Source organism: Magnolia sinica, chromosome 13 (assembly GCF_029962835.1).
Source record: "Magnolia sinica isolate HGM2019 chromosome 13, MsV1, whole genome shotgun sequence".
In the NCBI taxonomy this organism is placed as follows: domain Eukaryota; kingdom Viridiplantae; phylum Streptophyta; class Magnoliopsida; order Magnoliales; family Magnoliaceae; genus Magnolia; species Magnolia sinica.
The window spans coordinates 19,602,768-19,618,124 of record NC_080585.1 but is presented as its reverse complement, the minus strand read 5'-3'; the positions used below and the strand labels follow the sequence as shown (position 1 = coordinate 19,618,124).

Here is a 15,357-nt window from a genome sequence, read left to right as displayed (position 1 = left end):
CGCAAGCAAGGGATGGTCCTTCCCAACATTTTTGTTACCTCTAGTCTGTTCACAGTTAGCTCCTTCTATAAAATGCCTTGTTCAAGTTCGTCACGATTAGAAGAGGCTCACGCTTTTTCTGGTTTTATGGAGCTCCGCCTAAGGTTGCCACTTTCACTTGGTTGGTGGGTAGAAAGAAGGTGTTGACGATCAATGACCTTCAAAAATGTGGAATGGCCATTCCGAATATGTGTTGCTCATGCAAGCAAGATGCTGAATCAACTGACCATCTCTTCATATTTTGTTCATTCACAGTCAAAGTATGGTCGCATTTCCTATCCTTATTCAATATGAGTTGGAATATGTTGGGCTTAGCTTCATCTTTTTTTTCTTTTTTTCTTTTTTTAATTTTTAATTTTTTTTATCGTCTGTGGGCGTGGCACAGGGGCGGCATGTCAAAAAAGAGTGGGACTTTGTGGCAGTTGTTTTTACCGACAGTGTGGTGGGCCATTTGGGGCGAGTGGAATATGCGTTGCTTTTGGAATTCTTCACGTTCAAGTGAAGCCTTGGTGGACTCCATCAAAGTGCCCATGTCAGAGTGGGCAGCTCTCTTGAATGTCGAGCTTGATTGCTTTATGGCAACGTTAGGGTTGTAATTCTTTTGGGTTTCTTTCCTTGTTGTTTTCCCATCTTGCTTGCAAGCGGGCCTTTAATCAAATTTCCATTATCCCTTAAAAAAAAAATCCTTCCCAACATTTGTATCCCTTGTAAGAAGGATGTAGAATTTGTCAATCACCTCGTCATTTCCTGTCCATTCACCACCACATTGGGGTCCTCCATCCTTGAGTTTTTTAACATCTCCTGGGCTATGCCAAGCTCCACGGAAGGCCTGCTTTCACCTTGGCATGCCAGTATGCCAATGGGCAACGCCATGGTGAATAGAGATTAGCTATTAGCCTTGTTCGCAGCTTTATGGACCATATGGGGAGAGTAGAATAATTATTGTTTTAGGAACATCAGTGGTTCTTCCTCGGCGGCAATTTCTAAGGCTTTCTTGCTTATAAGGGAAAGGGATCCTCAATAAAAGGAGGTTCTTTGTAGTTTTCTTTCTTTCTTTCTTTCTTTTTTTTTTTATCAGTTGTATTCTTTGCCTTACAAAAAAAAAAAGAAAAAAAAAGAGTCCCTAGCCCCATTATGCCCTTGAAAATCAGGATTTTCCATTGGGATTTTCAAAACACATTGGGAAATAAAAGATTTTAAGAACCTAATTTTAGATTATATGTCCAAATGTATCCCTGTTTAAATGTTCTCAGATTTCTAAAAGGAAAAAACTTAAATCCTACGGCTAGGATTTACTAGATTCGTGCTGTCAATGATTTGTTGATGCCATTCCTTCAACTAGAAGGTCTCTCCTCGATCTATCCCAGATAAAGGATATGGTACTCTATTACCCTATATTTTTCCATACGTCCCACTACATTGGGAGTTTTTAATCTTGCCTTATTTCATGTACTGAAATTGATTAAATCCTTTCACTATCTTGGCCATCCATAGAGTTGGGCATTTCATACCCGAACAGGTGGATCTAACCCGATTCGAACAGAACCGATGGTTAGGATCGGTCAGCATAAGTCAGATCCGAAATATTTTCGGGTCGGATCCGGATAGGCCTTGTTCCGAACCGACCCGATCCGTAATCCGATCCGATTCAATCCGATCTGACCCGATCCGGAGATGTCCGTTCAATCCATTTTACAGATCATTCCAGGGCTTTATACAAAAAAATGATAGGGATATAAATCTCAGGTGGACCACACCACAGGAAAACAATAATGATTGGATATCCACCATTATAATCCTCCTAAGGCCCACTGTACTGTTTATTTGACATCTAATCTGTTGATTAGGTCATAAGGACCCAAATGAAGGGAAACAATAAATATCAGCTTGATCAAAAACTTTTATGGCCTCCAAAACGTTTTTAATGGTCAACGTTCATTCAACACTGTTTCCTATAATGTGGTTCACTTGAGATTTCGATATACCTCATTTTTTTTTCTCATAAATAAAATGATCTATAAAAATAGATGGAGGGCATGGATGAAACACATACATCATGCTGGGGCCCACAGAGCACTGACCACCAGCCAGTGACCAGTGGCAAGTGGAGTAGCCAGTCCGTTTCTGGTACAGTCTGGCGGTCCTCGAGCTCCGAGTTGTATAAACGGTTCAAAGGAGATCAAAGTGATATGGGCCCCACAGTGATGTATTTATTATATCTACACCGTTCATATATTTTTAGAGAAAATTATAGAGAATTTTTCAAAAAATAAACAATATCCAAAGATCATCTGGACCACACCACAAATAACAACAGAGAATGATTTTCACCATTAAACAATTCGTGTGGTCCACTTGATAGTTAGATCTGTCTTATTTTTCGTCTTAAGCCTTAAGAAGAGCTCGCCAGATGGATGGACGGTTTGGATATAACACATACCCCATGAGTAGACCCACAGAACTCGCAAATGTCGATAAAAAATTCATTATGTGGATGTTGTGCTTGCGTGAAAAGCAAGCTACTACCATTTCGTGCAATGCACCATGCACGTCAAAAGTCAAAGTCCAGTAAAAACATGTATACGGTAGATTGAAAGTCTTCTAGAGCCATGTGGGGCCCACCTTGATGTATGTATTTTATCTAAGCCGTTTATCCATTTTGAAATATTATTTTAGACCATGGGCACAAAAAGTTGGTATATTAAAGATTGAAGTGGACCACATCACATGAAACAGTTGAGTTAAAGTTCATACGATCCGAATCGTACCCAACACGATCCGACTCGGTTCGGGTCAGGCCAACCATGCATCAGATCCGTCCAAGTCCGGTGACCTGGATTAGATCTCGGATCGGATCAGGTTCGGGTCACGTCTTTGGGATTTCGGATCGGATCGGGTTGGATGTAATCCGATCCGATCTGGACCGATGCCCAGCTCTAGCCATCCACCATTGACCTAATACTCATTCAAATCAAGTGGTTGACCACATCACATCTAAACCATTAGATCATCATCAAGTGCGATCAAAAGCATTTTAATGGTTAAACAAAAGTTTAACGGTTGAAAACATCTGTAAAACCTTTTGACATGGCTGACATTGCTTCCATTGATGTCCACACCAATGCCGTTGTTGGTTGCTTACAAAGTTCCCCTATTGATTTTCTTTGCATATTCAATCTATTCAATTTGTATGTTTTCCCTTCTCTCAAGGTCTGATTGGTTGTTTCATGATTAGTTTGACAACCTGAATTGAGCAAAATTGTCCAGAGATTGATAAGCTTCACTAAGTCCACTATAGAGAATGCATTCTATTTTATCATAATTTTCACCACTTTGTGCAACATGGGTCTCATTTTTTCATTACTCTTGATTGAGAATCTGCTGTCTACCATCATCATCATCATTTTTTTTTTGTCACAGTAGCAATTTTGTTGGATCCTGAAATTCTATCGACCATCATTATTTTTGGAGGGTTTTTTTTTTTTTTTTTTTTAGGTTGGAGTAGCAATTCCTTGGAAAATGCTGTTGGATCCTGGAAATGGAATTCTTTTGAACTTTTTATATTGCCATTATTGTGATATGGAGCAATTATCTGCACGCATTTATTTTTTCTTTCTTTCTTTCTTTCTTTCTTCTTCTTCTTCTTTTTGCAGAATTCATTCTTTGATGAAGGGTTTTACCTATAGAAATTGATTTTCATCGGTTGTGACTAATTGGATGAAAAGTGAGGTTTACCACTTTTAAAAAAAAAAAAATATTATTGTGCTCTGACTACAAAAATTCATGTTGACTTTGTTTTGCCTCAAACTGAATAATGTTAAAATCACATGCTGGACAGTTAGCAACTTCATGCTAGGAGTAGAAACAAAAGTATAGATTCAGTCCATCTACATATGAATTTGGACTGGTGATAATGGTGTGAAAGTCGGCATTAACTTTTTAGTAGGTCATGTGATGAGGATTTTGCCAAGTGCTCTGTGAAATACAACACAAACATTGAGTCATCAGTATGATGTTGCTAACTAGTTATAAACAGGAATTCTGGAAGATTTGGAAGTATTTCATTCCACCTTGTTTTTCAGGTACATGGTGTTCTTACTTGTAGTTGGAGATATGCTAATCATTGCTCTCTCTCTCTCTCTCTTGGATAGCTTTTCCATAACATATATTTTGAGAAGGTTTGCTAATTTTACTTTCATGCGTAACAAAGCCCCCCATATACACGTCCACAAGTGTCAACATGGCACACACGTGGAAGATCCAAAAAGACATCAGGTGTGAGCAAAATGTAGAGGTCCTGGCCCACCACCAATTAGATCAGTCCACTTATCAGGTGGGCAACACTTACGAGACAAATGGATGAACTAAAAGACCTTTTTTTTTTTTTTGATGAGCTAAAAGACCTGGTTTTACAATCCATTTTGTTTCATACCCTATAGCACACCTATTGAACTACCTTATTTGGGCTAGGGCATCTACATGGTGAGGACCACTTGGTGGTCTGATTGGATGTCCCACACATGCTACATTGGCAAATGTGGTGGCATGTGTGGGCTACCCACTGGCACATGTGTGGTATTAGAAAATATCTGTTGTGAGATTATTATTATTTTTATGCATGCTACCTGGTTTGTGTCTTCAGCTTGTTTGATTAAGCCTGCCCTGTAAATGAATCCAGTTTATGTTCAATTCATGTAAACTCAGACTCTCTTGTTACTTCATCTATGCATTCTGTGTAGAAAATTCACATCATTGCTTGCCATGAATTGGCCATCCTTGTATCTTCCTGTGATTTCATTTCTTACAGCACATATGAAGTCACCTTAAGTTGATGTGTTGAGATTTAACGAAACCATGGTGGATCAGGTGAATGACAAAGTTGGTGGCTATACTAATAGACTTGTTGTGACCTGTCTTAGAAGTGGTCTTAATCGAACATTCCGGGTCCTACAAAAGCCAGAACGTGCTCCTATAAGAGCTTTAAGAGCTTCTTCATCTGGAAGGTCGGCCCTGAACCTTGGTTTTCCTCTTGCCATCTATGCTTTGGATCTGTTTTATAGCTAATATCCTGTAACATCTGTAGCATTAACCCATGTTTTTATGAAATACTCTGTTGAAAAATGGAATAATGGTCCTGGTATTCTTCATTACTTATAAATAAATTAAAATATGGATTTGGAAGATGGGGTTTTGCAGAAGATTATGCTGGAACTACCCCTTCCAAATCCAGATAATACCATGCAAAACCATGTCCTCCAATATGTGTTGTTAGTTGTTACTGATAAAGGTCCTAGAAGGGGTCCTATTGGTGCTGCAACTTCCATTTGAAACATCCCTAAACGAAGTAACAGAAAATGGGGAGGTAAAGGTTCAAACCACCTTGAGAACTAGCAGATGAAAGAAGACAGAACTGTGCCCTCAATTGCAAGTTGGTTTTCCAAGCAGACATTTCCTTCAACACTGCATTTGAATTGTTTCAAGCCGAGGATTGAAGCTATATGATACCATGAATGCAGCCTGCAACTTACATAAGCTGAGAGTGCTTTTCTGAAGTAAAAAGTACTACATTTGAGAATTTTTAAGATGTAACAAGAGGCATGTACAAATAGCTGAGGATAGAGCCTTGGATAGGCATGATTGGTGAAAGACCCCAAATAGCTGGCGCAAGGTTATGATGATGATGATATGATGATTGAGATGCATGTGCAAAATATTATTGTCCAATCTTGTCACACAGGAGGAGAGAAAGGATAGGACATCGATTATATTTCTTAAATCGTCCCTTTGAAATGTTTCAAGGCAAGGACCGAAGCTATAGGATGCTAAGAATGCTTTTCTAAGGGGAAAAGTACAATTCTCAAGAATTTTAAAGATGTAACAAGCAACGTGTAAAAATAGCCAAGAATAGGGCCTTGGATAGGAATGATTGGTAAAAGACCCTAAATAGCTGGGGCAAGGTTATGGTGATGATGACATGAAAATTGAGAGGCATTTACAAAATACTATTATACAATCTTTTGGGTAGAAGGACACAAAAGGATAGGATATTATTTTATTTCTTAAATTATCCTTTGGGAAATTTTTATTAAATTGTCCCATTGGAGTTTTATATTCACATCCATTGATTCCTTGTCCTCACCAACTTTTGAGTCCGGTTTTCTATCTGTTATTATTTTCGGATTTATTGCGCAAACTTACGTGGGTATTCTTTGTAAAGCGCATTCAGAGGATTCCTAGTGCCTGTTTTGCCAAATCACTTCAATCTCATTGGAAACGCTTAAAAAGAAGTTTAGAACATTACTATGTTTGTCATTCACCCATAATTAGAGCCTATTCAACTCGTTGAGTCCATTCATAGTCTCTTAAGACTTGACGAGGTTGTTGGTGGTCTTCAATGATTATACTTTTAATTCATGCATGCCTAGGTGCGTCAATGATGGGAAAGTCTTAACTATCAGATGCCGTACTCACACCTTTTCACACATTGGCAAAATTGTGAGATTTTTTTTTTTTTTGGTTCAATGCACTACTGGTTTCCATTCTGCTATTTTTCTGTTTCCTCCATTTCTTGATTTATTTTGTGGAAAGCAAGGTCTGAAGTTATATGAGAGTTTTTTTGTTCTTTCTGAACTAGTTGCCTTACTGTCCATCAGATGACTTAATTGGTTTGCAGGTACCTCCTTATTTTGTTTCGTGATGCTCCAGTAGAAGTATGGGCTATGACAAAGAGTCCCATTATGGTAATAACTGTTTGTCCTTTTATTTTCCTCCTCTTTTCATGAATCCTGCTGCTTATACACAGCTACAATATAATCATTGAAGGTTTTAAAGTATGTTAATGTAACTTACAAACTTGGATGCATCATGCCCGGAACTTCAAATATACATGGTTTGTGATTGAAGGGCTAATCCAGAAGAAGCTTGACTTCAATGGGATCTGTGATCCTGAATGGCTTGGCAAAGGCTTCACATGTCTGCTTCCAATTTGATCTTTAAATTGGTATTAGAGCTTCATGTTTAAAGGAAATGCATTTGGATTTTTTTTTTTTTAATAATCTTTTTTGTTGTAAACTGCTCTGTATTGCCTATTACAGGAGCCATACTTTCTACGAAGTACTTTCCTAGATACTATCTCCTTATGACTTATCTGTTTTTGGGTTTCTGCATAGATGATTCCTTCCGCATGTCATGTTTTTCCTAATTTCGTGAAGCATGTACTTGAATGAACTTGCATACATAGCCCCGGATTCCTTAAAATAATCTCTTAATGATCAGATAAGCTTTTTATTACTTCAAAACACATTTTTGGAAGTTGTCCTCTGAGATTTATTCTGTAGGATCAAATCCCAGCAATGGAATTAAGATTTTTATTACCACTCAAAAGAATAGTATTTACTGATAGACGAAAATGCTTCCTCAAGTTGCTTCCTGCATCAATACGCAGAATTCTAGAGTCTATACCTCCAGCATGTTTTTTCTGTTGTATTATCCCAATAAATTGGAATAAAATGAGGTCAGGCTGTAAAACAGTTCTGATTTTAATTGTGAAGTGTGATTTTTTCACTTTGAAAGCTAGATATCACCAAAAACTAGTTACTAGGACCTATATTAGCAGTCTCTAGGCTTTACTTCTTGTCCCTGCAGACCTGTGTGCCAATGTATTGATCCAGCATTGCTGGTTCATGCTGAAGTATGCTGGCAGTATCCAATAAAGCAAACATGTTTGTGAACTTGGTACACCTAGGAAACCCAGTTCTTAGTTCTTACTATAGGCACGTCTGCAAGTATGAATGTCATGTAGCACTTCCTCGACGGCTAGATGCAACAAAATGAACTGTTGCTTAATCAGGAAAAAAATGCATGATGTGTAATTGCAAAAAGTGCCAAAAATGGTTCCACCTGACTCTTGATGTAAATTGGTGAATCGTTTAGGTGTGTGGAGGAACCTTGAATGATGCTATCACCATTGTGTCTTGTCAGTATAAAAGAGGCTCATACCTTGATTTCTGGCCTTTAATCCTATCTCTCAGTTCACAATCACAAATTCACAATTGCTACCTCATTCTTTCATGATTTACAGTGGTATTTATTCCTTTTGTTTCTTTTCCTCTGTCATTTGTTACATTATCTGTAATATGCTGCGTGGGGGATGTTCACTTGTGTGTATGTGTGCGTGTTTGTAGGATGTTCTGTTTAGATATCTGGTGACTGTGCATAATCTCTTTTAAGCCTTTTTACTTCTTAATTCTGCATTTAGTTGTATTTGAAGATGTATTTAACATCGGTTTTCTAGATATTTATCATTCTTTATTTATCTATGTAGCTTAGATCATTAGCCCTTCCATTCACAGTATTGGAGTGGACGCTTCCAACTGCACCTCGGCCACTTCAAAATGGGCCTTCTAGACAATCATCATTATTCTCGAAAGACAATAGTAGTCCTGTTGCTTCAGCTGTCACAGCTTCTCCTACAAAAGCATCTTCAACAGATTCTAGTGAGAGCCCATCTTCTGGAATGTTTTTTTAAGATTTATTCGTACCATATGTGACTTCCAATTTATTTGCACCTTTACTTTCTAAAATGTGTTTGAAGTATGCTGCAACAAGCAACTGCATTTTGCAGAGGCAACAAGCTTAGAAGGATCTTCTGATGACACGTCTGAAAGTTTTGCATTTGCATTAGTCAATGGCGCTCTTGGAGTCTTTGAGGTTCATGGACGAAGGATCCGAGACTTCAGGTAGTTTGTTTTCCATTCAACATTGATTTCTTTCAGGGATTGACACTATTGTTGGAATTCATCGCTAACCAGGTTAGGCACTACTGGGTCCTAGGCTTTTATTAGCTACACACACAGAGACATACATGCATGCATAGGGCGTTTTCTCTTTTGCCATTGTAACTTCAAGAACCTTTTATTTGTTTTCCTGTTTCAGCATCCACTTCTTTGCACACAAGTGTTACAAAGATGGAAAAGATAAACTATTGCTACAACAATCATTACAAAAAGATCATTTTACTATAGAAATTTACAAAACCTAGCAACAACGGTTGGTGGGTAAAAAAGAAAAAACTAAGATTGAGCCGATAATCCCATCAGGTTTAAGATTCATGATCGATGAAGGCATTTACAAGTTTCTTGCATCATTCAATCTTGAGAAAGCACTAGAACATACAAACAACATCAGACGCATGAGATGCTTAAAAATAGAGCTAAACAAAATCTATTACGCTATGCTTGAGTCAAGGTATTCCATAACGTTTACTGGGGCCATAATAACCACTACCGTTACCATTACAAAATGGGCTGTAATGGCCGTTACGACTTTAAAAAGAAAAGGAAAAAAAAAAAACACTGTTTCGGCCCTGTAATGGATAGTTATGGGCCATTTTTACCATTATGGCCCATAGCGCATAACGGTTACCGCCGTTACTATTACGCAACCTTTTTTGAATACCTTGGCTTGAGTTGTTAGCTTGTCTTCTCCTTTGGCCAAATAGCAAGCCATTCTGATGTTCACCACGTTATTATCTGTGATTTACTTTTATTTTTATGTCAATTTAGCGATCAGATAGAACCATTGTGTTCTGTAAGTCTGTAACATCTACAATATATGTGTTTCTGTATGAATTTTGTTTCCATACATTCATGGTTTGATTTCAGATAATTGGATGTGTTAACTCATAATGTTTGTGCTTTCTTCTCAGACCAAAATGGCCTTCTTCTTCATTTGTTTCATCTGATGGATTAGTTACTGCTATGGCATACCGGCTTCCACATGTAGTATGTATCACACATTCCTGAAATATCTGTATCTAACTTCAAACCATTTCTAGTGAATATGGATCTTCTTCTTCCAAAAGCTTGTTGTTGCAGAAACATTACCATTTCTAGTGAATATGGATCTTCTTCTTCCAAAAGCTTGTTGTTGCAGAAACATTAGTCATGCTAGACATTGATGTGTCTTCTCAGGTCATGGGGGACAGATCAGGGAACATACGTTGGTGGGACGTGACAACAGGATTTTCTTCATCATTTAATACTCACAGGGAAGGAATACGGAGAATCAAATTCTCCCCTGTTGTTCCCGGAGACCGTAGCCGAGGGCGTATTGCTGTACTATTTTACGACAACACCTTTTCAATATTTGATCTTGTAAGTAGGAAGTCAAAATCACAACTGGAATTGGTTATTTTACTTGAAATTTAAGTTCCTATTTGTCAGTCAGGCACATATCAAAAATATAATTCGGAATTATGGATTGAATTTAGCTTGGTACCTAGGGATAGTAAACAAACAAGTGGAACATTTTGATATCCTAGTCGTGATTTTATTGGTAAATCTATGTCCCTTAATTAGTTCTGCAATTTCTAGTCACCTTTCAAAAAACAAAGGTCTTTGATAGTCAAGGAAGCATTTTGTCATGTTGGAGTGCTTCTAGCTAATATACATCTTTGTTTTGGTGATTTCATTGTGAAGAATCTTTATGACCACATCTTCTCTATCAATGAGGACAGATGACCATTCCCAGTATGCGTGGATCAGCATATTTGTCGAAACAACTTATTATTTTGCCAATATTTAAATACGAGAACCGCATTCTGCTTTGCTAACTTGCTAACTTCATCAGTTCACCTTTTTCTTTTTAATTGACTAGAGTAACTGGAATTTCTAACATTGCACATCAACAACGTAGTGAATGACTCGGTATTTCCGCAAAGCTTTTCTTGATAGTTGTATCAATTTGACCTATATAGGCATTTGCCAAGACATGTTAAATCATGCTGCACTTCCCATTTATACTTTAAAGTAGGCTTTTGCTAATGCTAGCCTTGTGGGCAATTTGCAAACTGAGTTTCAAATTCAATTCATGCAGCAAAGCTGTTGACATCTGAATGTAGTTCATTAAAAGGCTCATCTCTTACTTCTAAAGGGTCATAAGAAACTATCTACCTAAAAGAGGGTTACAATAAACTGGTCATTGATATACGTAGTCTCATCCTTTGGCATTTGAGTTTGCTCGCAGTTCTTTGGAATATTTGGGGGGAATGTAATGCAGGGTGTTTCTGTAACTAGTTGGGGCCGTGAGAAGAAGTTTATTGGAAATCTAAAAGGGGTGCATTAGAATGGGCAGCTGGGCTCAGTCATGTTAATATTTGTGCTGCTTTTTCTGTAATGGGGATGTAATATCTATTCACTTCGTGTTTTTTGGTGTATTCTTTGCTGTCTTGTCAGTTGTCAAGCAACCTCTTAATAAAATAAGCACATTATCCTTCCAAAAAAAGATAAATGCTAAATGTCATCTATTTTGCTATTTGCAGGATACACAGGATCCACTAGCCAATGCCCTGTTACAACCACAGTCTCCTGGAACCCTTGTACTGGAGCTTGATTGGTTGCCTTTGCGAACAGACAAAAATGAACCACTGGTATTATGCATTGCTGGGGCTGATAGTAGCTTTCGCCTTATTGAGGTTAACATGTATGTAACATCGATTCAATTATAATGTGTTTAACCCCTTCCCATTCATTTTGAATCATAAGTTTCTTGCACTTCCTCTGGAAAATGGATTGTGTTACTTTTTAGGATATTGTAGCTATTCATCCTGATATGATGACACTGCATGTGATACTTCATGGCAGAATCTCATAGTATATCAGATGTGACAGTGTTTCATATAACTACACTATATCCAAAAATATCAGATTTTTGGGAGTGGATTAGGTGTTACCTAGGTAAACACCGAGTAAGGTGTTACCCCTGACGTGGTGACATTTCATTGGGTTGCAGAAGCTGTCGGGGTGGGGCCATCAACTTTAACAGGTCAAGTACGTACTTGATCCTTCTCTGACAGGCACCTGGATGCCTAATCTGCTCGATGGTAACACCTTGGTTGGTATTACCCGGGTAACGCCTAATCTGCTCCCCAGATTTTTCAGTCATTTGCTGAAACATGTTACTGGAACCACTAAATGAAATATGGAATAACTTTGATCGCTTATATTAGATGATCTACATCTTGAATTACCTTGGCCTTGAGGGAAATTGCATTCATGTAAATATGTAATTCCAATCTAGCGGCCATTGTTTTGAAAACATTCTGATGCTTTGCAGTTTGTTGCAGTTAAAAGTGTTTTTTTTCTTCTTCCAATCTCCTGCAGTTAAAGTGTTTGTACTGATACACTTCAGAGATTCAGCATGACCTTCCCTTACTAATGTTTGCCTTTTATGTTATGCAGTGGTGAACCAAAGTCCCCGTTGGGATCCCAGCCAAGAGCCATTAAAGAGAGATTCCGGCCATTGCCACTATGCTTGCCCATTTTGTTTCCTACAGCACATGCCTTGGTAAGAAGTCTTTCTTTTTCTTGTCAGTGTATTTCCAATGTTACATTTTTCTATTAAGTAACATAACTCAGTTAAAAATGCAGGAGATTGTGTGTTGGTGTGCATGTGCACACCAATACTTGTATGTTTGGAGTGGTGGGTATTATGGGTGGTGTGTATATCTGTTAGTTTGGTGGTCATTCGGGATACCATATCATTTTATGTTTGGGGCTTCATAATAAAAGGATATTAGATGAGAGAGAGGAATTAATTCTCTCCTCATCATCTCTCCCAGTACTTGCTCCTTTTCTTTTCCCTCCTAAATTATACCATTTGATTTTTGACATGGTATTAGAGCAAGTAGATTAGATCCCCTTCTTCTTCTCCCTCCTTTCTTATCCCTTTTCTCTTCTTTTCATATCTTTTCTTTTTCTTCCATTTTCCTCCTTTGTGGTTGGTGCACCCACCGATACACTAGTCAGCACAATGGCCCATGTCCTTAGCCAGCACCAATCATCGACGCACCAACCGGTACTAACCACCTCTGACACTATGAGTGCTCCTTTGACCTCCGTTGATTTTGCATCCTTTTTTACTTGACATTTGAGATGACTTGTTGGGTGTTTTTTTTCTAGACAACATGCAATAAGATCTGTTTAGTTCATTATTTTTTTTAAGTTGCCTATGCATTAAGTTTGATTTAGGAATCAGTAGTGGATGTTGTGGGACCCTTCTGAGTCATTATTATGGGAGATAGTTTGATGTTTGGTGGTTAGAAAACCTTGTTTTGATGAGATCAAGTCAACAACATCACCATTAGGGAGAGGTGAATGGCGATGGTATGCCAAATTGTTGAAGCGATTACAGAATATTCATCTCTCCCTATCTCTCTCGGATGCTCTATGATGAGGACATCCAAGCGCCATTCATAGTGTATCAAAGGAGGAGAGCTTTGGCCCCAGTTACAACATCTTTACGGTTGGATGATCACTATATGGGGCTCGGATCGAGTATGTAGCCATGTCGGAAGACCCCACATGCATGTTTATGTATCTTTGAAGACCCCACACTGGGAAAATGCATATGGGCTGCATATAGGAGCTTATTGAACACATCTAGACCGTTAGATTGAGTAGACGCTTTAATTGAACTGTTGGATTTTGCGCATTGGATCATCCAGATCATTGATCCATCTTGATCATTGGACTATCTTGGTCGTGGACATCATGGGGCATTAGTTTAGACATCATGAGACATTAGTTTAATTACTTTATTTATTTTGTGGGTTGTCTTATGTTTAAGTTGATTTAGGGGATATTTTGGATATTTTAGAATAATAGGTCTTTTTTTTCTTCTTTTTTTTTTTGGGTAAAAACACCCCAATTAGTCTATAAAGGGGTGGGCGTGTGAACCCTAGAGCATTATTATGTATTGAATGAAATTTCTCTTTTGCTTTTGAGCAATAAAAACCTCCTTTTTAGCTTCTCTTTTTATTATTCCTTTCTTTTTTCTTTTGTTTCAAATAAACTCAATCAAACCCTAACCCATCCAAATCTCAACCCAACCTACCCCGACCACCATCAGCCCCGAGTCCCTGTCCGTATGGCCGTATGGAGACACGTGTACAGCTGTCCGTACGGATGGCCCCCTTGTTCCGTGGCCCTCTCGCTTCGTCTCCATCATTTCTCTCTTCCTCATGACCCTTAACCCCAAAACCCTAATTCCCAAAAGCCCTAGTTTCCAAAACCCTAATTCTCACAACCCTAGATCCCCAATTCCCAAAATCTAAAATCCTAAACCTAAACCTAGGTTGGCTAAAACCCTAAATCAAGTGAATCCCGTAGAATTAAGAATAATCCTTATGCTAGATGGAAGTTATACCTTCCATAGATCTTAATTGATTCATATTTTGTTAGATTTGCATTGCGGGATTGTTTACGGCTTTGAATTGAAACATGTTTTGTTTCTTGGATTCCTTAACTTTGTGATAGAGTAGTTGTATTTTGTGTTTTGATTGCTTCAATTAATCCGTTATTTAGTTTCAACATATCATTCTGGTTAGACCATCCGTCCTACATCACTCTGGTTTGGAATGCTTCTCCATCGGGTAAACTCACAGTTCAAGTCTTCTACAAGTGGATCCGAAAATCATCGTCTTCAAGTTAGGATTTTTTTCATGGTTTTTGGTTCTATAGAACTCCATCTAAGGTGGCGGCTTTTGCATGGCTTGTAGGAAAAAGAGAGTATTAACCATAGGTAATATTCAGAAACGGTAGATCATTCTTCACAACATTTGCCTCATGTGTGTGAATGATGCAGAGTCAATAGACCATCTCTTTCTTCATTGTCCATTTGTGAGGCAAGTTTGCATCGCGTTTATGGGGTTGTTTGAAGTTGCTTGGGTAATGCCTTCTTCAGTAAGCACACTCTTTTGGGCTTGGCATGATGGGATCCTAGGGAAGGATGAATTAATCATATGGTACATGGTCTTACTAGCAGTTTTGTGGAACATTTGGAACAAAAGAAATAGAAGGTTCTTCCTTAATAGTGAAGGATCATGGGAGGAAGTTCTTTGGAAGTTTAAAAAAGATGTTCTAGAATGGGTATCTGAGGTAAAGAAGATTAAAGATTGTAAAGTTTTGTCTTTGATTAGGTTGTAATTTGGGTTGTATTCTTTGCTACAATGATTTTTGTCATAGTGGCTCATCAATAAAATTGTAATACTCTAAAAAAAAATGCCATTCGGATTAATGGTTAACACGGTGAACCTTGATGGAAAAATTAGTTGGAGTGGTTCCAATCGGCCAATATGTTCATTGGCAGTATAAAGAAGTTAGGTTAGACAAATGGAACCGAGGAGGAGCTAGCTGCAAATGAGCCATCCTTTAATGATTCACAAGTGAAAACTGATAGTTATATCATAGTTTTGCCACTTAGTGCAACCTAGTAACTTTGTCTTATTGTTTTTGAAAACTTCATCCTTTCTTATGTTGT

At 38.1% G+C, this 15,357-nt stretch overlaps 1 protein-coding gene across 3 annotated transcripts in view; it reads left to right on the top strand.

Annotated features, from left to right (window-relative positions):
* Positions 1 to 15,357, top strand: part of LOC131223110 (uncharacterized) — a 59,076-nt gene that overhangs the window by 20,439 nt on the left and 23,280 nt on the right. For 2 of the 3 annotated variants that reach the window (XR_009160294.1, XM_058218419.1), the window contains exons 5-12: positions 4,906 to 5,042; positions 6,713 to 6,779; positions 8,363 to 8,534; positions 8,633 to 8,777; positions 9,746 to 9,821; positions 10,011 to 10,193; positions 11,360 to 11,520; positions 12,279 to 12,384. Coding sequence is in view for 2 of the 3 variants with exons in the window: in XM_058218419.1 (XP_058074402.1) it covers positions 4,906 to 5,042; positions 6,713 to 6,779; positions 8,363 to 8,534; positions 8,633 to 8,777; positions 9,746 to 9,821; positions 10,011 to 10,193; positions 11,360 to 11,520; positions 12,279 to 12,384 (1,047 nt within the window). In the remaining variant the exon portion in view is untranslated. The remainder of the gene's footprint in view (positions 1 to 4,905; positions 5,043 to 6,712; positions 6,780 to 8,362; positions 8,535 to 8,632; positions 8,778 to 9,745; positions 9,822 to 10,010; positions 10,194 to 11,359; positions 11,521 to 12,278; positions 12,385 to 15,357) is intronic. The other variant, XM_058218420.1, reaches the window with a different exon arrangement.